General features: G+C 36.2%; 1 protein-coding gene across 1 annotated transcript in view; it reads left to right on the top strand.

The window, feature by feature from the left end:
• The window catches only part of cbl (Cbl proto-oncogene, E3 ubiquitin protein ligase), a 51,447-nt gene that overhangs the window by 11,245 nt on the left and 17,381 nt on the right, over positions 1-22,821 (top strand). The window contains exons 3-4 of the mRNA XM_073817664.1: positions 18,473-18,619; positions 18,761-18,917. Of these exons, the coding sequence (XP_073673765.1) occupies positions 18,473-18,619; positions 18,761-18,917 (304 nt within the window). The remainder of the gene's footprint in view (positions 1-18,472; positions 18,620-18,760; positions 18,918-22,821) is intronic.

Below are 22,821 nucleotides of genomic sequence, written 5' to 3'. Positions count from 1 at the left end.
AAAGAAATTGTAAAATGCTTATTAAGTGACTCTTAGAGCAGTTCTGGAGTTTCTTTGTGTTTATGTACTCGTGTATATTGAGGCTAAAAACACTTCAGTATGTCCGTAGTAAACGAAACCACCCGTCTGCTCTGTTCATTCACACGCTCAAGGCACACAGATCATGCAGGATTTGTTTAAAAAGTATATTTCTGGCTTAATATTCACAGGCACTGGTCCATATCGCATTTTAATTTACTGACCTACTTTTGATTTATTCATTCAAAATTGGCAAATTCCACGTTATACAGTAAATGCAGTTTTTATGACTGTATTCTACGATTCCATCCGTGTTTTCCGCATTGCGGAAATCATAGGGCTATACATATTGTCTAGTTTATTATTAATCACCAGATATTCCTGAATGTAAATGTCTTAATGCATTCAAATAACTGCATTTAACTTGATTTGTTCAAGTCGATGTATCCAAAAAAGAATATATCCAAATTAGAAGTCATGCATATAATCTAAGACGTAACACATTGAATAAGATTTACTGTCATCTATTATTATTAAAATCCATAATTTATGCATTAAATTGTGCATTGATGCATTATTGCACACTTAACTTTGCTTTCACGCTTGATGTCATGCTCACTTTGCTAAACTGAACAACAAAATTTCATCAATACTGAAATTTTTGTAATACACGTTTCTATTAGTGTCTCATTATCCCAACCAAATTTAGCAGTAAAAAAGTTCCATTGTCTATTGCCAATACTATGTAGCAATGTATGAAACTCCGCTCACACAGAAGTCCTTTTTCATATAAACCAAACAACTTCCTGTTGGTCATTGTGGCTGTTTCACATGACCAGTTGAACATGAACATTTTGACCCTCACAAGAAACTCCCAAACGTTTTGAAATGACTGGATTTTGCCTGTAAAATTTCCCAGAGCAATGTAACTTTATATCTTCTTTTAGGTGTAAGAGACAGGACAGTGGCCTCATTATGAAGAACCGCTTACACAAAGTCACTGTTTTATCAACCAAACAACTTCCTGTTGGTCAGCTATTTCATGTGACCAATTAATCACGAGCAAAATATGAAAACGTTTTCTGCCTCACGAGAAATTTTATTTTTGGACTTAATTTTGCCTGTAAAATTTCCCAGAGCAATATTAAATGTATCTTTATATTATGGAAGCCTGTTTCCGCCACTGAATAAAAAAATAATAAAAAGGTTATTGTCACTTTTTATCTTACAATTCTGCCTTTTTTTTCTGTGAGAGAAAAACGTGCAATTGCCATTTATAAAGTCAGAATTTCTAGATATAAACGTACAATTCTGGCTTTTTTTTCTCATAATTGCGGGATATAAACACAATTGCAAATTATAAAGTCGGAATTGCGTGATATAAACTCACAGTTGCGAGTTCTAAACTCAGAATTGCGAGATAAAAGCAATTCAGACTTTTCTGGCTAATTTGAGTTAATATCTTGCAATTTCTGACTTTTTATCACAATTGCGAGGTTATAAAGTCAGAATTGCAAGATAAAAACAATGCTGACTTTTCTTTCCTCGCAAATTTGAGTTTATATCTCGTTATTCTTACTTTTTTTCTAAGAATTGTGTGCAAGTGTGCAAGTTATGAAGTCAGAATTGCAAGATATAAACTCACAATTCAGATTTTTTTTTTATTCTCAGAATTGTGTAATAAACTCACAACTGCGAAAAAATAAAGTCAGAATTCCTAGATACAAACGTACAATTCTGGCTTTTTTTTTCTCATAATTGCGGGATATAAACACAATTGCAAATTATAAAGTCAGAATTGCGTGATATAAACTCACAGTTGCGAGTTCTAAACTTAAAATGGACTTTTTCTCACAATTGCGAGGTTATATCTCACATTTCTGACTTTTTTTTTCAGAATTGCATGATATAAACTCACACTCAGAATTGCGAGAAAATCAGTTGTGACGTTTTTCTCACAATAGTTTATCACAATTTTGTCTTTTTCCCCTCAGAACTGACTTATAAACTCGCAGTTGTGAGTTTTAGTCCAATTTTGAGGGGGAAAAAAAACCAATGTTCTCAGAATTGAGTTTATATTTCACAAATTGAACTTGATAACTCGCAATTGCGAGTTTGTTTCACAATTCTGACTTTATATCTCGCTATTTTGACTTTATAACGGAAATGGGCTTCCGTATTCTACCTCCTTTTAGATATAAGAGGCAGGGCTGTGGCCTTGTGATCTCTCTTCACTCTTTGATCTCACATCATTGCTCCTAGAAACTCACAAAGCTAATACTCTGTTCCAGTGCTGGAATTTTCTGCCTCATATTTTCTATATTTGTCTTTCATTGCAGGGCTTCCTTATGAAGAAATGCATGGTGCTCTGATATCCATCTCTGTGAAATTGCATGTGCTTTCAATTTCGGTAGCCTCAGGTTAGGTGTGTGCCATGCAGCTGTTGTCAATTAAGCATACTAATTTTAGACACACTTGTTGTATCCTGAATAATAGTAGTTGTATTATCGAAATATTGTGTGTTGTCCTGACTGAGATTATGCATCCACACTTTCACCGGGGAACTAAATTTGGACTGTGACTTTTCCATACTCGTGTTTCCTTCTCCAGTTAGTTTGGTTATCCTTTCATCTTATCTGCATGTTACAGGTCTGCATGAAAGGCACATTTATAGCAATAGGGAAATGCACAATAGATAGGTGTTTATCACGTTAAGGCGTTTTACAGTTGTGCGGGGTAACTCAAATGTGTCAGCTCGTACGGCGCACAATTTCCTTGTTGTAGTCGCAGATCAGTCATAAGATGAGTTGTTGTTTGTTGTGGTGAGGACGTGTCGCTCATGTTCCGTATTTAAAGTCTTAACATCCTTTTGCATGTTTCTTTCTGTGAATTGTTCTGAACTTGGAGATGTAGCAGAAAAACTGGAATAGAAGAGGAAACATTTCAGACTACATACATGCAGTTGACAAGGGAGGCACCGCCCAACTGTGGGGGTGATATTTAAGCTTACTACAGCAGCTACTTTCCATTGATTTCTAGAAGAAAGTTCATGAGAATTTATGATGACCAAACACAGCAAATAAAAAAAATCCTTGTTTTGTTCTATTTTTGTCTACTAGTTTGGTCTCTACTTGCTGGCATCCACTGCAATAATTTTAGAGCTTAAGTTATTCAATAGGCTTGTGAAAAAATAAAATAAATAAACTTTCAGCCAATAATGTGTTAACCCATGTTTTGTGGTTTAACGCTGCTACATTTAGTACCTCCTACTCTTATCAGAGGAAACCCAAGTGCCATCAAACAACAAGATCAAAAGATGCTATCAAACAAGCTGAATTTTTCTTGGTCATGCAGGACATGTAGCTCAAGGCTCACTTCTGTAGGGTGTTAATTAAGCTTTCTTTGTATTAATCATTCATTGTTTAGCGAGTTATATGGTTCTCAGGGGACTGCAGGAACCCAGCAAGCCTGAAAGCTTTGGAGCTGAGCAGTAAATGCATCAGCGTCATGAACAAAGTGATAATCGCATTTGAACTTCCGTCAAACAGATAGTTTTGTCTGTTTTTCATGAGTTAGCGCACACAGGGAGCGCTTCGGATGGAAACACTGTTAACACGTCCGAGGATTGTGTTGCAGCTCGAGTTACTACGTCCTGCATCTCCCTCCACACAGAGCCAAGCCGAGCCCGGCTAAGCACGTTCGAGAGCTGCACACTAGCAGTGGGACGCTGTATTTATTTATGGCCTACTGAACACTAACTGATAATGCAGCTCTCATATTCTTGCTGTGGTATTCTCCTCTTCTGTCTGGAGACATCTCTTTTGCTTTCAAAGTCACACTTCTCTTGTTTCCTAGTCAAGGGTTATGTTGAACTGCCATTCAGTTCTTTAGTTCTTCTAAAACACTTCTCTTTTAAAGGGATAGTTCACCTGAAAATGAGCATTCGGTCATCATTCACTCACCCTTATTTCATTCTGAACTCATTGGACTTCACTGCTTTTTTTGAGTAGTGATCTATCACCATACTAAGAATAGTTATAAAATTAAAGTCTTCTTAGAATCGAACATTGACTTTTATGACAGTACAACTCTTTACAATGTATGTAAATCACTGGCATATGCGACTAAATGCGACTAATGTCTAACATTAGCCACTGGCTAATAAATTCCTAGATTTTGCTCACTAAGTAGTTGGAAGCTAAGTATAAGCTTAGCACAGATATATTTTCACTCTCTGTCAAGCGGCCTGCGCTATTTTTCAGTTCATCTCAGCGTATTTGTATTTGACTTGTATTTCTCACACACACAAAGAGAAAACGCTCTACATGTATATTTTTTGTTGCACAACTATATTTTTGTTGTATTTTCCTGTCCAAATAACAGTTCATTTGGAATTATTCAGCTTTTATGGACAGCCATAAGATACTGCTGGTTTCTCTAGTAGTGGCCGGAACTAATGCGCAAAATCGCATTCACCTATTATCGTCCCTGTTTTGATTTTTAGCAAATCAGTTTGAGCAAACAGACAATGTGATTAATATTCATGACTACTGAAGCTTGTTAATCCTTAGTGCGTTTTATATTGTTATTAGTAGTAGAACTCGTAGTATTATCTTATTATTATTATTATTATTGTTCGATTTTTTTTTTTTTTTTTTTTTCCCCTCTTTTTTTAATTAAACGCTGAATGACCAACATTTTAAAAACACCACCACTAGTCCTAAGTTAAAATGACATTCATGAATAGTTACCAAGCTTTAATTCTTATTGCTAAAGCCCTGTAATTAAATAATGCTTGATTATCACAATATAGTACTTGATTAAATGTTTTAAAAGCAGTAAAAACATTTATAATTTTACAAAAGATTATTTATTTTTTTACATTTCTATTCATCGAAGAATCCTGGTAAAAGAAAATAAAGTCAGGGTTTTCACAGAAATATTAAGCAGCACTTTGATAATAAGAAATGTTTCTTAATATTTGCAATTATTTCTGAAGGATCATGTGACACTGAAAATGGGAGTCAAACATGCCATAAAGTTTCTTTTACACAGCAAATAAAAAAAATCTTGTTTTGTTGAGTTTTATTGTGGTTTATTTTGTTTTTTTGTTTGTTTTTATCTTCTAGGTTTGTCTTTACTTTTTTTTTTTTTAGTTTTTTTGTTTTGTTTGTGGAGTAATGGAGTGATGACTGCTAAGTTCATCTTTGCCATCACAGGAATAAATTATATTTTAACATACAGTTGAAGTCAAAAGTTTACATAAATCTGCAAAATGTCAATTATTTTACCAAAATAAGAGAGATCATACAAAATTAATGTAATTCTTTTTAATACTGACTTGAATAAGACAAGAGAAAATAATAGTTGAATTTATAAAAAAGTGACTCCATTCAAAATTTTACATACACTCGATTCTTAATACTGTTGTTATTTGAATGATCCAGGTTTTTTTTTTTTTGATAATTGTTCACAAGTGCCTTGTTTGTCCTGAACAGTTAAACTGCCTGCTGTTCTTCAGAAAAATCTATGATTAAGAAAACATAATGCTTTAAGAGCTGAGGGTGTAAACTTTTACTGTAGCATCAGTGAGCATTTGAACCTTCTGTAATAGTTGTATATGAGTCCCTCAGTTGTCCTCATTGTGAAGGGTTAAATTAAAACAAACTATTAATTCTTCTTGTGGACTGTATGTAAATGTCTTATGTGAAATCTTCATCAGGTCAGTACTAAATAAAAATAACATGCATTTTGTATAATTCCCTCTTATTTTGGTAAGATAATTAACATTTTCCAGATTCTGCAACGGTTATGTAAACTTTTGACTTCAACTGTATATATTGATATTAACATATATTATCTCACAACATTGTCATGTTTTTACCCAAAAAAAGCAGCCTTGGTGAGCATAATTTCTTTTGAAAACATTTTGAAGCTAGTGTGTGTAAAAACAAAATTAGCGGATTAGGAAAATCAACATATTTGGTTTCTAAATATCTCCTTACATATTCAGACTGGTTTTGGTTTTCGACAATAATGGCATGCCACATAACCTATCCATGTTAGTGTCTTTCATTTGAATAGTTACCTTGGATGAGAATATACTTTTGCTCTTTTTTTTTTTTTTTTTTTTAAACCTAATTATTTTGCTGTCGCAGTCATGCGTGATTGTACGGGTAGTTGCATTATATTATTTGCATTTAATAAAATATACATGCATCCCACCAGAGGACCACGTCAGATGACACAATGGATGGGAATAGACAGCGACAGATCACTGTGAACAGAGTGTGTGTGTGTGTGTGTGTGTGTGTGTGTGTGTGTGTGTGTGTGTGTGTGTGTGTGTGTGTGTGTGTGTGTGTGTGTGTGTGTGTGTGTGTGTGTGTGTGTGTGTGTGTGTGTGTGTGTGTGTGTGTGTGTGTGTGTGTGTGTGTGTGTGTGTGTGTGTGTGTGGGCGTGTTTTTGTGACATATCAGGACACAAATGTGTGTAATAACATGGGTATGACATAGGTATTACAAGGAGAGGGTGACTTATGAGGACATTGCCCATGTCCCCACTTTTCAAAAGGCTTATAAATCATACAGAATAAATTTTTTTGAGAATGTAAAGATATGCACAGTCTCCTGTGAGGGCTAGGTTTAGGTGTAGGGAAGGTGTAGGGTGATAGAAAGTACGGTTTGTACAGTATAAAAACCATTACGTCTATGGAATGTCCCCACAATTCACAAAAACAAACGTGTGTGTGTGTGTGTGTGTGTGTGTGTGTGTGTGTGTGTGTGTGTGTGTGTGTGTGTGTGTGTGTGTGTGTGTGTGTGTGTGTGTGTGTGTGTGTGTGTGTGTGTGTGTGTGTGTGTGTGTGTGTGTGTGTGTGTGTGTGTGTGTGTGTGTGTGTGTGTGTGTGTGTGTGTGTGTGTGTTCATCACGTTGTGGGGACCAAATGTCCCCACAAGGATAGTAATACCAGTAGATTTTGACCTTGTGGGGACATTTCTCAGGTCCCCATGAGGAAACAGGCTTATAAATCATGCACAATGAGTTTTTTTTTGATGAAGTAAAAGTATGCACAATCTCCTGTGAGGGCTAGGTTTAGGTGTAGGGTAGGTGTAGGGCGATAGAAAGTACGGTATGTACAGTATAAAAACCATTACGCCTATGGAATGTCCCCATAAAACATGTAAACCCAACGTGTGTGTGTGTGTGTGTGTGTGTTTGTTTGCTTGGGTGTATGACTGCTGTCACCACCGCTTCCTGACAGAGATCCGGTGTGAAGCCAGTTCCGGACAGTTAAATTTGGCAAGGGGTGGCTGTGTTGACAAGGAAACACAGAATCCATGATCTGTTCACATATTCTCATGAACGTAAAAAGCGTCCAGTGGCAGAGAAAGTCACTTCCTTAGATACCCACAAGTCTAATATTTAGGGAAATGTTCAAAGTTTTAGGGAAGTTGGCTTTTGAATTGTGCACTAGTTGAGCAATGCTAGTGTAAACTAGTGCAAACTGGCTCTTGTGTGGATAAATGGAGGCAGGCGTTAAAGGGATACTGTAGGTGTGACGCTTCTGGACTGTAGGGTCTTTGATAATCAGCCGTGGGCACGAGCGGACCGCTTTAGCTTCCTCCAGTTGGCTTGGCTGTTTTATCACGGAAAACAGGAAACAGGAAGGGAGCAGCCAGCTGCAGGTCAAAGGTCAGGCCAAAAGAGGAGGGAAGCTGACAAAAGCACAGTATCTAGGCAGGGCTTGGCCTACAGCAGCAGCAAGGAGAGGCCGGCCAACCGAGAGACTGGGGAGGAGGAGGGGTCGGATGGATTGTTTTAATGCAGGCAGTCATGAAACGGCAATAATGAAACACTTTGGCTGTGTCTGAATTCCCATAGTGAATTGCATGAACCTTGACCACTGATAAAGAAGGTTTCCTGGAAATGAAGATTGATCACATTGTTCACTGATGCCTTTTACTCAGGTGTTATTTTTTACCAAAACTTAAACAGTAGTCATATATAATGTAGTGACAATGAAACGATTAGAACTTTGTCACTGGGTAATGTCGCTTTATTTTTTACAGCTTTTTCATATTTTAATGAATTTTTGATTTGAAGAAAACTGTATTTTCAATTATTTGTTGGCTGAATAATCAACACTGTTCTCATCAATCCCATCTATCCCTCTGCATCTGTAATAGTTTCATTTTTGTTTACATCAAATTTAGTCTCAGCCTCAGACGTCACGCCCACGGAACGTTGGCTAAACGTCTGATGCATATGGTACGCTTAACTGGAAACACTTCAGGAATGTCGAAGTCATCATCTGATTAGTTGAATTTGACTGGATTTCCGGGAGACCAGGGTATCCGCGGGGTTTTAAAAAGTATTAAAAAGTGATAAATCAAAATTGTCAAATTTAAGGCCATTAAAAGTATTAAATGTGGTCTCAAAGGTATTATTTTTTCCAAATTAGGTATTATTTTTTCAGACTATCAGGTGTCCTATTCTGATTGAAATTCTATCTGCGTTCGCGTTAGTTCGTTTAAATATGGGCTTTAGCATATCTGGGGACATGATCAAAGATCTTTCGTCTCCGGCTCAACTTATGTTTGATGCTGACGTCATATTTAGTGGTCGTTCGGCAACATCTCAGAACACAGAAGTTGCAGGCGGCCGTACACGGTGCGAATTCTGACGGTCGGAAGACCGTATGGCCACGCACACGTCACGAATGACTTTTTTTACGGACGCAGTGGTACACGGCACGATTTTAAAACCTGCCGATTTCCGAGGCAATCGCATTCTGAGAGGAAGGCTGTGTATAATATACTGTGTATGTAGGCTACTGTTAAATACAACTGCTCTCTGTCTATCTCTTTACTGCATTTAAAAAATATGAGCCGTGACTCTTTGCTAGACATGCAGGAAGTACCGTCCGATCACCCTTGCGTGTGTACACTCGTTGCAAACTTGACAAAACTTCACCTTTACAGCAGTGTATATATATAGTCCCCGACCCGCTTCCTGACCCGCATGTTTAATATTTGCGACTGACAGCAGCAATTATATGCGGTGGAGATTCGTTCACTGTCAAACATCATTCGGCATTAATTAGGTAATTTTGTCAAAAGAAATGTTCTTGATTACAAGAAAAATACAGATTTTTCTTGTTGTGATTTATTTTGTCTTTCCTTTATACAGATTTAAATAGTTTCATTTTCGAAGTAGGCTATACTCTAAATTATGTCGGTGATTCTCCGATGTAAAATATGATCAATAATTTTTTTTATTTCGATCTACACAGTGTAATAAAATGTAAGGAAAAGATTAGCCTATAGCCCTAAATATATATAGACCACAAGCTAATTCCCTTTTTTCTTAACTTTTAACTTCCTCTAAAAATTATCAAGAATATTAAATCAATTTAATAGGCCAGCTGAACGAATTTTCTTTTACAAACATATCTAATGCACTTCAAAACGAAGTTTTCATATATAAATTCAGGAATCACGAATATGACTAAATAATATTATTATATATATATATTAATTATATAGCTGTAATAGTTGTATCAAACGAATAATTTAATTATAGTGCCTGGATTTATTTGATTTCGTTCGTTTTCGCTCTCTGGAAATGTAAAGAAAAAATACAGTTTTTACTTGGAATCGTTTTTAATCCCTGGGTTTAAACAAGCATAGGCCTATACATGAGATTTTATATATATTTGTTTAAAAATAGTGCTAGAAATTGTATAATTAAGAAAATTAAAGACAATAAAGACAGTGAAATGCGTCTAATAATTCCAAAAAGAAAGAGAACAAAAAAAGATGACATTACTGAGCTATATTCGTTTAAAAGTAGCCTATTAAAATGGTGCAATGGCATTTCTCAGTTCAACGTGTTGGGAAATAGGCATTTTGTCCTGCATCAGCATTTATTCAACAGTTAATAACGCTCAACATTCAAAAGGTGGGCTATATTTTGTTCAGCCAATAAATAGTAGGTCTATGTATTTCATAGAAAATTGTCAAGTAGGCTACTATATAAATTACAAAGGTTTGATTGGCATCTTTATTTCAAACGACCCGAACGACCGCGACCCGAATATCATAAAAAATATTTTTGGATGACTCAACCCGCGCATCACTGCACTGCACCCCCATTTTTTCTTTTGCCCAGAGCCAGGCCTCGCTGTTCTTGCCAAAGTTCAGCGAGTTTATCCTCTTTCTTGATAGTCCAAGTCGCCGTGGCGCTGTCATGTTCATCTTGTTCTGTGGTTTCCTTTTCTTTAGCTTCTGATTGGTCATTTCCAGTTTGATCAACAAATCGGCTCGTCCAACAGCACACATGTCACGTTTTCAATCCGACAGCTCCCGAAGTTTTTTGACATGTTTAAAAATGATCGTGAGGTCGGGAAGTGCTCGTAAGGCACTCTGCTCGTCTCGTAATTTCTCACACACCATACGAGCCCCGACCATACGAGAAGAGACGATTACCTCCGATAACCAAAGAAATCGCATGCGAGCTCGTACGACCTCAAAAATCGCACCGTACGTTTTATTTTAGACTTGCTTCAAGGCATATCTTCAACGACTGGACAACCATCGTCGTCTTCATGGGCAAATGCAAGTTTTCTGGTAGCTGGGTGAACGACCCAGCGTTTAAGGACTGGCTCAGGCCTGTAGTAGGGAATAACAGGCAGGCTTATTGTTCGGTGTGTAAAAAAAACATCAATGTCAACTGGATGGGAGCTAACGCTCTTCGGTCGCATATGCAATCCACTAAACATAAAAACGGAATGCGTGCTCGGAGAGAGGGACAGAAGTCTATTTACTACATTAAAGTTTACGGAAACTCGTTTTCCCTCCCCTGCGGCTGTCAATCATTCTCCATTCAGTAACGTTATTCAAACAGCGCGCGCACCTCTTCCGGTTACAGCAGGATGCACGGTAAAACTCTCTCCAATATGATATATTCACATTAAAATGCTTGATCTTGCAGTGAATGCCAGCCAGTGTGCTGGAACTATCCATTCTCTCCATTGCACATTTTATGTAGTTTGTTTTATTTTTATTTACTAAGTGAAATAAATATGTGCAATATGTTGTCAACATCAGTCTCTAAATCTATACTTTTTTTGTATGTTATATATGTCAAAATCTGTGTAAATAATAGAAAGGTCGCTGATTAACACTTGCAATTCAGTGTCGTGATGGTTTTAAAAAAAATTCTGAAGGTAGTAAAAAAGGTATTAAAAAGTAGTAAATTTAACTTAAGGATTGCTGTATATACCCTGGAGACTTTTTGCTAAAAGGTGTTTATGCAGACGCCATTGTTGTTATACACATTTGCGACGTTTGCGAACAAATTACTGACTTACTGCTTGTTCTCCCTCTTCTTCGTTATCTTTCAATGCTGGTTATTTCAATGACTGACTTTTTGCACGCCAGTCTGTTGTTGTGGGGGCATTTCCACGCACAGAAACGTGACGCTGAACGAAACGAACTGTGATTGGTTGTTTGACATGTCGATCAAACAGTCTTATGGGCGGGCCTTGGCCAATGAAAGCTGCCATGAATTCCAGACCTTCAGCCGTCAGTCTGAAGGTCTGGCTACACGAGACTACATCAAATTAAATACAGCATCTATTTTTTTAATTATTATAATTTTTATGTTACTTTTTTAATTGCTTTGAAAGGCCTAATGTGTAATAGATATATTGATTGATACTGTGTAATAATAATAATAAGCTTCATTTTCATCAAACTAAATAATGACATCCACTCTGGCCTTTTTTTTTTTTCTCCAAAAGGCCTACTGTGTAATAGAAATGCATACGTATTTGAACACCTAATTGATTTGTATTATTATTATTATAATTATCATTATTATTGTTATTATTGTTATAATTTTTATTATTATTAACAAGCCTTATTTGCATTTACATAATTAAATATGGCATCAAGCCTGGCTTATTTTTATTTTCTTTTATTTATTTGTTTGTTTTTTGCTCCAAAAGGCCTACTGTGTAGTAGAAATGCACACATATTTTAACATTTAATTGATTTATTATTTTTTATTTTTTTAAATAATAATAATAATAATAATAATAATAAGCTTCATTTTTGTTTACACCTAATTAAATATAGCATCCACCAAAAAAAAATCAAATAAATAATAAATAAATAAAATAAAGCCTTGTTTTATTTTTTTTATTTTTTATTTTTTGCTTATGTTTTGCTGTTGCTCAAAAGACCTACTGTGTAGTAGAAATTCATGTGAACTTGAACACTTAATTGATTTGTTTTATTAATAATAATAAGCTTCACACAAATAATACATCACATAAAATATGGAACCCAGTCTGCTTTATTATTTTATTTTTCATTTTTGTTCTGAAAGGCCTACTGTGTAGTAGAATTTCATGCATATTGGAACACTTAATTTATTTTCTTTAAAATTAATACATTTTCATTTACATCACATTAAATATGGCATCCAGCCTGGCTTATTTTTTTATTTTATTGTGTTTTTTTTTTTTTTTTTGCTTCGAAAGGCCTACTGTGTAGTAGAAATGCATTTGTATTTGAACACTTAATTTATTCCATTTATTAATAATAATAATAATAGTATGCTTTATTTTAATTTAATCAAAATAAATTTGTCATCCAGCCTGGCTTTTTTTTTTTTTTCTTTTTTTTTTTTTGGTGTTTTTGTTTTGTGCCAAAAGGCCTACTGTATAGTAGAAATGCATGTGTATTTGAACACACACTTCATTTTTTTTGTTTAAAAATAATAGCAATAATAAATCAAACTAAACATGGTGTCCAGCCTGGCTTTTTAAATTTATTTTATTTTATTTTTTTCTCTGAAAGGCCTACTGTGTAGTAGAAATGCATGTGTATTTAAACACTTCATTTATTATTATTATTATTATTATTATTATTATTATTATTATTATTATTAATAATAATAGTAAGCCTTATTTTTAATTAATCGGGCATCCAGCTTGGCTCTTTTTTATTTATTTGTTTGATTGTTTGTTTGTTTATTTATTTATTTTTGTTTTTGGCTTTTTGTTTTTCTCCGAAAGGCCTACTGTGAAATAGAAATCCATGTTTATTTAAACACTTGATTTATTTGTTTAAAAAATGATAACAATAATAATAAATCAAACTAAACATGGCATCCAGCCTAGCTAATTATATTTTGTTTCATATTATTTTTAACAACTCCTCAAGGCCTTATGGGATAGCAAAGTGTCCACTGGCTTTATTTTTTCTTTTAGCAAACACACTGTGTCATTCGGTTGATAATTGGACATTTTACTCATTTTACTTCTTTTTAAGCATACTGTGTAGTATAAATGCATGCACATTTGTACTCAAAGTGTTGTTTTTCTCTTTCTAATGTGAATTAGCCTATTCAAAGACATTAGAAAAGCTGTTCATTGTGATTGTTTGTCAGCATGAGGGCTTCAGTGCCGCCTCTGACTCTGGGATTAACGGAGTGCAGCTCTCAAACGCCGTCCTCAGTGCGACAGCTTTAGTGAGTGATTGAGCGAACCCGGCTGCATGAGCCTGGGCTTTCTGTGCATCTGTGCCCTACTTAGTTTGAATCTCCTACCGAAAGCCTTTCTTCTCCCTCATGGTTTAAATCTACATAAATATACAGACTCAAGTGTGTCCTGGGTCTCTTTCGTGCTTCGCTTTTTTTCTTGTGTGCGTCACTCTTTCAGCCATGCGCACGATTGCAAACATTTTGGTTGAAAGTGCCAGTCAGTATTACACCAAAGGTCTGCCGCCTCACCACACAAATGTCATCGCTAAACTCCTCGTATGTGTCCTTTTTGGCACAGCTGGCTTCCCCAGAAGGCACATTGGCACCCTATTGCCACAAACAACAACTGTTCCCAGAGCCATAGATAAAGAAGTATGTAAACGCAGGCTAGGAAGACAGTGGGAATTTAAGGTTTTGCAGTTCATCAAATTAAACATGGCATCTACCCTAAGTGCTGTTCGTATAGTGAATGGTTGTACACTGTGTGTGTCTCATTTCTTGTAGTTTACACTCCACTTTTGAATTATTTTTGTAACACCTCTTTTCTCACTTTTTTCCCCTCGTAGTCTAAGTAAGGATTCCGTTTTTGGAGGCAGCTGCGGTGCTGCCACACTCAGACTCTCTCTTGTGCATGTCAATTCCCCAGGCTGGAGCGCTTGTACAATCCCCCACTGTGCTGCCCTGTAAATCATGGCTTTCTTTCCACTTCCTCCCCCTACCGTGCAGCGCGACCCTCCCTGTGCTCGCCTGCCTGCCTTGGGCTCATGTGCATAGAGTCGGTGGAATCAGAAAAATGCAGCAGGCATTCAGTCCTTGCTGATATGGGCCTAGCGTGCTCCTTCGCGGTGCCCGCCGGCCACAAAAATACCCAATCACCACCAGGCCTGCCTTCAGAATCTGCTGATGTTTTCACATTTTGGGGAAATAACTTCTGCTATCGGGGTTGCCAGGTCTGCCTAACAAAACTAGCCCAATGGCCAATCAAAAGTAGCACAATGATTATTTTCCAGAAATCAAAATATGCAGTTCCCATACCTAAAGTACATATTTTACAGTCACTGTTAAAAACTAATCATAAGGGTACATTTTTTGAAATTGAGATTTATGAAAGCTGAATAAATAAACGTTTTATTGATGTATAGTCTGCTAGGATAGGACGATATTTGGCTGAGATACAACTATTTGAAAATCTGGAATCTGAGGGTGCAAAAAAATCAAAATACTCATAAAATCACCTTTAGTTGTCCAAATGAACTTCTTAGCAATGCATATTACTAATCAAAAATTAAGTTTTGATGTAATAAGGGTTGGAAATTTACAAAATGTCTTCATGAAACATGATCTTTACTTAATATCCTAATGATTTTTGGCATTAAAGAAAACTCATTTTTCAACTAATTTTGACCCATGCAATGTATTTTTGACTTTTACTACAAATATACCCATGCTACTTAAGACTGGTTTTGTGGTCCAGGGTCACATATATCGTAATAATCATAAACAGTTCACAGGCTCCTTACCAGTGGCACTCCTTCACAAAACTTAAAGGATTAGTTTACATACAGAATAAAATTTTCCTCAATTTCCTCACCCCCATGTCATCCAAGATGTATGTCTTTCTTTAGTTGAAAGGAATTTAAGGTTTTTGAGGAAACGTTCCAGGATTTTTCTCCATATGGTGGACTTCAATGGGGACCAATGGGATGAAGGTCTAAATTGCAGTTTCAGTGCAGCTTCAAAGGGCTCTACATGATCCCAGCAGAGGAATAAGGGTCTTATCTAGCGAAACGATCTGTCATTTTCTCAAAATTAAAAATTTAGACACTGTTAACCACAAATGTTAGTCTTGCACTAGCTTGACTTTACATATCATGTGTGACTTAGACCGAGGTACTGACCCAGTGTTTACAAAGCGAACGTGCAAAGAAAGTCAAACACCCTTTACAAAAAAAGGTAAAACAGCTATGTCGGATGATTTTGAAAAGGAGAAAATGAATTGGAATACAAAGATGAAGAACTAATTGCACATGACCTTTTCAATGTGATTATGAAAGCTTGAAATCGAGGATGCAGATCTAGTACAAGATAAGCATTTGTGGTTAAAAAGTATATACAGTGCCTTGCGAAATTATTCATACCGCTTCATTTTTTTCACATTTTGTTATGTTGCTGCCTTATGTTAAGCTACTTTAAATTACTTTTTTTCCACATCAATCTACACTCCCTACTCCATAATGGCAAAGCAAAAAATAGGTTTTAACATTTGTGCAAATTTATTAAAAATAAAAAACTGAAAAGATCATGTTGCATAAGTATTAATACTGGGACACTCGAAATTTAGCTCAGGAGCATTCATATTGCTTCTAGATGTTACTACACTTCGAGTGGAGTTAAACTGTGGCAAATTCGTTTGAATGAGTATGATTTAGAAAGGCACACACCTCTCAGAAAAGGTCTAACAGCTGAAAATGCATATCAGAGCAAAAACCAAGTCCTGAGGTCAAGATAACTGCCTGTAGAGCTCAGTGACAGACTTGCGTTAAGGCAATGATCTAGGGAAGAGTTCAGAAAAAAATCTGCTGCATTGAAGGTTCGCTGAAGCATTATCCATAATGGAAGACGACTGGAACAACTAGGACTCTAGAAAATGTCTGCCAGCCCCCATCCAAGCTGACAGAGCTTGAGAGGTGAAAAGGTGAGGCAAAGAATGGCAGATAATTACAAATGCAGATGTGCAAAGCTTGTCACATCATACCCCAAAAGACTTGAGGCTTTAAAGGTGCTTCAACTACGTACTGAGTTAAGGGTATGAATACTTATGCAATGTACTTATTTCAGTGTTTTATTTTTAATAAATTTGTAAAATTTGCAAATCTGGATTTTGCTTTGTCATTATTATGGTGTATGGAGTGTAAATTTTTTAGTTGGGGGCTGGCTCTGGCTTTGCTCTAATATGCATTTTCAGCTGTTAGACCTTTTCTGAGAGGTGTGTGCCTTTCTAAATCATACTCATTCAAATGAATTTGCCACAGTTTAACTCCACTCGAAGTGTAGTAACATCTAGAAGCAATATGAATGCTCCTGAGCTAAATTTTGAGTGTCCCAGAAAAGGGTATGAATACTTATGCAACGTGATCTTTTCAGTTTTTTATTTTTAATAAATTTGCACAAATGTTAAAAAACCTATTTTTTGCTTTGCTATTATGGAGTAGGGAGTGTAGATTGATGTGGGGAAAAAAGTAATTTAAAGTAGTTTAACATAAGGCAGCAACATAACAAAATGTGAAAAAAATGAAGGGGTATGAATAATTTCGCAAGGAACTGTACATTTTTATTTTTTTCAGAAAATTAATTATTTTACTAGATAAGACCCTTATTCCTCAGCTGGGATTGTGTAGAGCTCTTTGAAGCTGCATTGAAACTGCATTTTAGACCTTCAACCTGTTGATTCCCTTTGAAGTCCACTATATGGAGAAAAATCCTGGATTGTTTTCCTCAAAAACCTTAATTTCTTTTCAACTGAAGAAAGAAAGACATGAACGTCTTGGACAAGGGGGGTGAGTAAATTATCAGGACATTTTTATTCTGGAAGTGAACTAATCCTTTAACATCTACCACAGTTTTAGCTTTAGTAGAATATGAAATACTTCAGTACAAGCATTTCAGTCAAATATACTTTATGCAATATGTCAAACCATTAACTCATGGGGGAAAAATCAACCCATGGCAACAGTTTAAAAGTAGCCCAATTCTGCGAGAAACCCACGGATTTGGCAACCCTGTCTATTATTGCTCTTAATGAGACACCTGATATTTCATATTAAGATTTAACAAGTTTGATCAAATATCTTAGGGCTTAGGACTTAAATAGCCTTAAGGCCTTTTCCTTCCACAAAAAAGGCAGAAAAAGGTCCTAAATTGGAGCAGATAGTCTTACATTCGTGAAGTCTTGGCATTAAATGCGGCAAAGGCAGATATTTGCTTTTTTTATGACAAACTCAATTTATTTTCATCAAATCCTCACAAAACTCACAAGGTCCAAATTGCAGTTTCAATGCAGCTTCAAAAGCGTCTACACAATCCCATTTCGAGGAATAAAGGTCTTTATGTAGTGAAACGATCATTTTCGAAAAAAAAAATCTGTATTTTTTTAATTACAAATACTTGTCTTGCACTAGCTCGACTTCACCCAGTGTTTACAAAGCGAGCATGCAAAGAAACGTCCTTTACAAAAAAAAAAAACAACGAAGTTGAGCGATTTTGAAGTTGGAGGAGTAAATGAACCTTTTTGAACTAGACTACACGGAGGAGGAAAAAAGGCAGAAGAAGGTCTTATATTCATGAAGTTTCGGAATTAAATGCGGCTTTTTTATTATGACAAACTCAATTTATTTTGATCAGTTCTTCACAAAACAAGACTTATTATTTTATGCCATTTTTAAATGTCTTTTTTAAAGAATATTCAGTCATTTGCACTGGAAAACAAGACAAAAAAACCAAACAAATATGGCACCGTAAAAGTTCTAAGATTCTTTCCATATTTTAGTGGTTAGGAGCAGAGGTATTCAAGCCGTATGTATTATTTTTTTATTTTTTTATTTTTGGAAAATTACTTTAAAAAACAGAGGAGATCTGTTGGAAGTTACATCTTCAAACTTTGAAGCACTTTTCAAGCTTTGTATTTTCAAACTTTGTATTTTTAATACAAGAGATTTACATTTAGAGACCATATTGCCATATTGTGCTTTGTTCAGTTTATTCCTTACATATTCTTTACTTGGTCTAAAAATGTCTTATTTACCTTCATAAAACCTGCTGAAACCCTGTTGTTAAATTACAGAAGCTGTTTTATGGATCTGTCAAACCTCTCAGTGAAACTAAAACTGTTCTCTCTCTTGTATTTCAGACGGAACCTGACGAAATTGTCGCTGATATTCAGTCACATGCTCGCCGAGCTCAAAGCCATCTTTCCCAACGGCCTATTTCAAGGGGATAACTTCAGAATCACCAAAGCGGATGCCGCAGAGTTCTGGAGAAGATCGTTCGGGGACAAGTGAGACGCTTAATGTGTTCTTTTTTCTCGTAGAAGATTAACTCGACCGCATTCTTATAGATAGACAAAAGATGTTGGACTTTGACAACCTTAAGGAAATCAGTCTGATTCTAAGACAATCTGAATTTCTCTGAATTTCAGGACCATCGTGCCTTGGAAGGTGTTCCGGCAGGCCCTGCATGAGTTTCATCCTATCAGCTCGGGTCTGGAGGCCATGGCTCTCAAATCCACCATCGACCTCACCTGCAACGACTACATCTCCGTCTTTGAGTTCGACATCTTCACCAGGCTTTTCCAGGTGCGTCATTCAACCGCTCCATCACTTCCTCCAAGCACAGACTAGCTCTATTGTGCCTGAGCTCTGTGTAGAGGAAGGTCTGACAATGACTATTGTTGTGTGGCCGTGTGCTGTGGGTACGGAGGCGCTGTTTGAGTGTGCGTGTCAGTGCTGATGCTTCAGTTCTCATGGCTGAAAGCCAGCCTGAATGGAGGCCTCTTATCGCCTTTTGTAGCTCAAACAGGCTTGTCTGCACTCCCTCCGAGCACACGATTTCCTGAGAGTAGGGGGCGAGAGATGATTTGAAAGTGCTTTAGAAAAGAGCTGTTTGACCTATTTTAATAGCAACTGCTGCTAACCTCTGTGGGATTTTTTTGGCTCTAATTATATACCCTTTGAGAGCAACAATGCAGAACAGAAATGCTTGAGGTTTTTCTGTTCTTCTACTTGATTTGTGTACACACACTTTTTATTCTGGAACCACGTAATTAGTGGTATTTGCTAGGGCAGAATCACGATTACCGTTGCTCATAACTGGGGTTGGGGATTTGAACCAACCCCAAGTATTTAGCTATATGGGTCGACAGATGATATCCAAAATTGACATCCGATTCGAAATCCGAAAAGCAAAGCGAAAGTGTGTGAATTGAATCGAAAAAAGTGTATATGCAGCCTTTCTCATTGCTCCATGAAACATGAGTGATACTACAGTCATGCTATTATTTAAAGTTGTTATACTTACGGGTTTCACCTGTCATAAACATACCGAATGTTAAAACCAGTCTGAATTCACTTGTGTTCAAAAGTTTGGGGAGGATTTTGAAAAACGTATCTAATGCTCATCAAGGCTGCTTTTATTTGTTTAATAATGCAGTAAAAACTGTAATATTGTAAACTATTATTACAATTTAAGATAAATTTTATATATTTTTCATATGTAATTTATTCCTGTGATGGCGAAGCTAAATTTTCAGCAGCATTACTCCAGTCTTTAGTGTCAGATGATCCTTTGGAAATCATTCTAATATGGAAGCCCATTTCCGCTACTGAATTAAAAAAAAAACTGTAATGTGACTTTTTATCTCACAATTCTGACTTTCTCTCAATTGTGAGTTAACATCTTGCAATACTGACTTTTTTTCTCATAATTGTGATACAAACTCTGAACTCTGAACAAATCTGAGAAATGGCGTCGCAAATCGGAGAAATGGCGTTGCAAATCGGAGAAATGGCGTCACAAATCGGAGAAATGGCTTTGCAAATCTGAGAAATGGCTTTGCAATTCTGAGAAATAGTTCCACAAATTATGAGAAATAGTGCCGCAAATTCTGAGAAACAGCGTTGCAATTCTGAGAAATGTCGTTGCAAATCTGAGAAATGGTGTCGCAAATCTGAGAAATGGCATCGCAAATCGGAGAAATCTGAGAAATGGCGTCGCAAATCGGAGAAATGGTGTCGCAAATCTGAGAAATGGCATCGCAAATCTGAGAAATCGGAGAAATGGCGTTGCAAATCTGAGAAATAGTTCCACAAATTCTGAGAAATAGTGTCGCAGTTCTGAGAGATGGTGTTATAAATCTGAGAAATAGTGTCGCAAATCTGAGAAATAAACTCACAGTTGCATGTTTTAAGTCAGAATTGTGAGATATAAACCTGCTCTGACTTTTTTCTCGCAATTGAGAGTTTGTATCTTGCAATTCTTACTTTTTTTTGCATGATGCAAACTCGCAATTCTGACTTTTTTTTTCTCAGAATTGAGATATCAACTTGGTTCCGTTTTATGAAGTCAATTGAAAAATAGTGTCTTTCACAGTTGCAAGTTTGTATCTTGCAATTCTGACTTTTTTTGCACAAAATAAACTCAATTCTGAGAAATAGACAATTGTGATATAAAGTTACAATTCTGACTTTCTGAGAATTGTGTGATATAAATCTCACAATTGTGAGAAAAATTCAAAGTTACCTTGCAATTCTGACTTTTCTTGCAATTGCGAGTTTGTATCTTGCAATTCTGACTTTTTTTCTCAGAATTAAGATATAAAAATAATGCTGCGTGTTATAAAGTCAATTCTAAGAAATGTCACAAATCTATGAAATAGTATCGCAAATCTGAGAAATAGTGTTTTTCACAGTTGCAAGTTTATATCTTGCAATTTACTTTTTTTATGATACAAACTCGCAATTTTCTCTCAGAATTGTGAGACATAAACTGGCAGTTGCATGCTATAAACTCGCAATTCTGAGAAATGGTCATAATTGTGATATAAAATCACAAAGTAAATTAAAGTAAATTGCAAGATATAAACTCTCAATTCTGAGAAAAAAAATCAGAAGTGTTTGTTTACAGACCATTGCACAAAATGTTCACACGTTAAAAAATAAATACGACCTCACGTTATGTCAGTCAAGTTTACACACTGCCTTTAAGATGAAAGAAATTTCATCTGTCATAAAACTTTCAGATTAGGTTAGATTTTCTCCATTTTCTCATCCGTAAAAAATTTCAGACTGTGTGCAATTGCAATTCTGACTTGATAATTTGCAATTGCAAGTTTATATCTCGATTCTGAAGGGGAAGAAGTCTGAATTGTGAGTTTATATCATGCAATTCTAAGAAAAAAGTCAGAATTGTGAGATTAAAAAAAGTCACAATTACCTTTTTAATTTATTCAGTGGCAGAAACAGGCTTCCATATTCTAATATGCTAATTTGCTGCTCAAGAAACATTTCTTTTGATATCAATGTTAAAAACCACCGGCCTGCCTTTCTTTTGTGGAAACGGATGCTTTTTTCTGAATTCATTGATCAATAGAAGGTTCAAAACTTTTATATAAATGTCTTTACTGTCACTTTGATCACTTGAATGCTTATTTGCCTCCTAAAATTGTACACTTTCTTTCAAAATATTAAATCTTACTGACCCTAATCTTTGAATGGTATTGTACCTTACGCGCTGGCAACCCACCATAACACCCTCACATCCTGGTGACGAGTTTTGCCACTCACGTCGTCTTCAGAAAATGTACAAATCTAGTCATGTTGATTTTTTTTCCATGGAACAGTTGACTATTGAGATTAGAATATGAATCTATAATATAGCAGCTGTTGAATGCATCAGCTGACGGCTGTTTGGCAGCACAGTGCTGTCTATGTAATGAGCTCATTATTCAGAGTGCTCGAGCACAGACATCACAGCGGGCCAGAGCTTTCTCCTTCCTCTCTCTCTTCAATAGGCCATAATCACATCTATCCTTTAATTAGCCTTCCGTACTTCACATCAGAGCTAATTTGGGAAAAAAGGGGGTCAGGATCATTTTTTATGACTGATGCAGCTATAACCAAATGTGGCCTTTTTTGATCTAATAATCGAGCTAACATCGACAGCACGTCATAATTCAAGTGGGTATGTTGGTCTGTTAGAGTGCTTAAAACAGCCACTGCAAGGTTGGCCTTGTGCCCGTTCTAGTTGCAGTATAGAGTGCTTGTGCTGCACCGTACCTCAGCTTCATTCATGCAGCCAGAAATAGACCGGCTGTTTACAGAGAGCCCGCAAAGCTCTTTGACGAAGCTCCACGTAGCAAGGTCGCACTTCTCATCAGCATCTGAATAAACCCGCCTCGCTCGAGAACCACTCACAGGCTTTTTTTATTTTTTGCATTGTTTCTTTGATTCGGCAGCCTTTTGACTGTGCGTGGACCTTTGTAAGATGGAAACCTCAGTATGAAAACCGGTTTAGTTTTATGTGTTTGCTCAGCGTACACAAGCATGATTAGGCATCCCGGGTTACGGTAGTAAATACGGAAGATTTCTAATAATGATAATATGTAATCTGAGAGGGGAAAAGGTGGGCTGGTTGACCCATATTTGCTCTGCAGCTATTTGAAATAAGTGTCAGGGGGGGTGTTTTAGGTGATGCACAATGCAT

The sequence above is a fragment of the Garra rufa genome, chromosome 14, assembly GCF_049309525.1.
Source record: "Garra rufa chromosome 14, GarRuf1.0, whole genome shotgun sequence".
NCBI classification, from domain to species: domain Eukaryota; kingdom Metazoa; phylum Chordata; class Actinopteri; order Cypriniformes; family Cyprinidae; genus Garra; species Garra rufa.
This window is presented reverse-complemented; position numbering and strand designations above follow the sequence as displayed.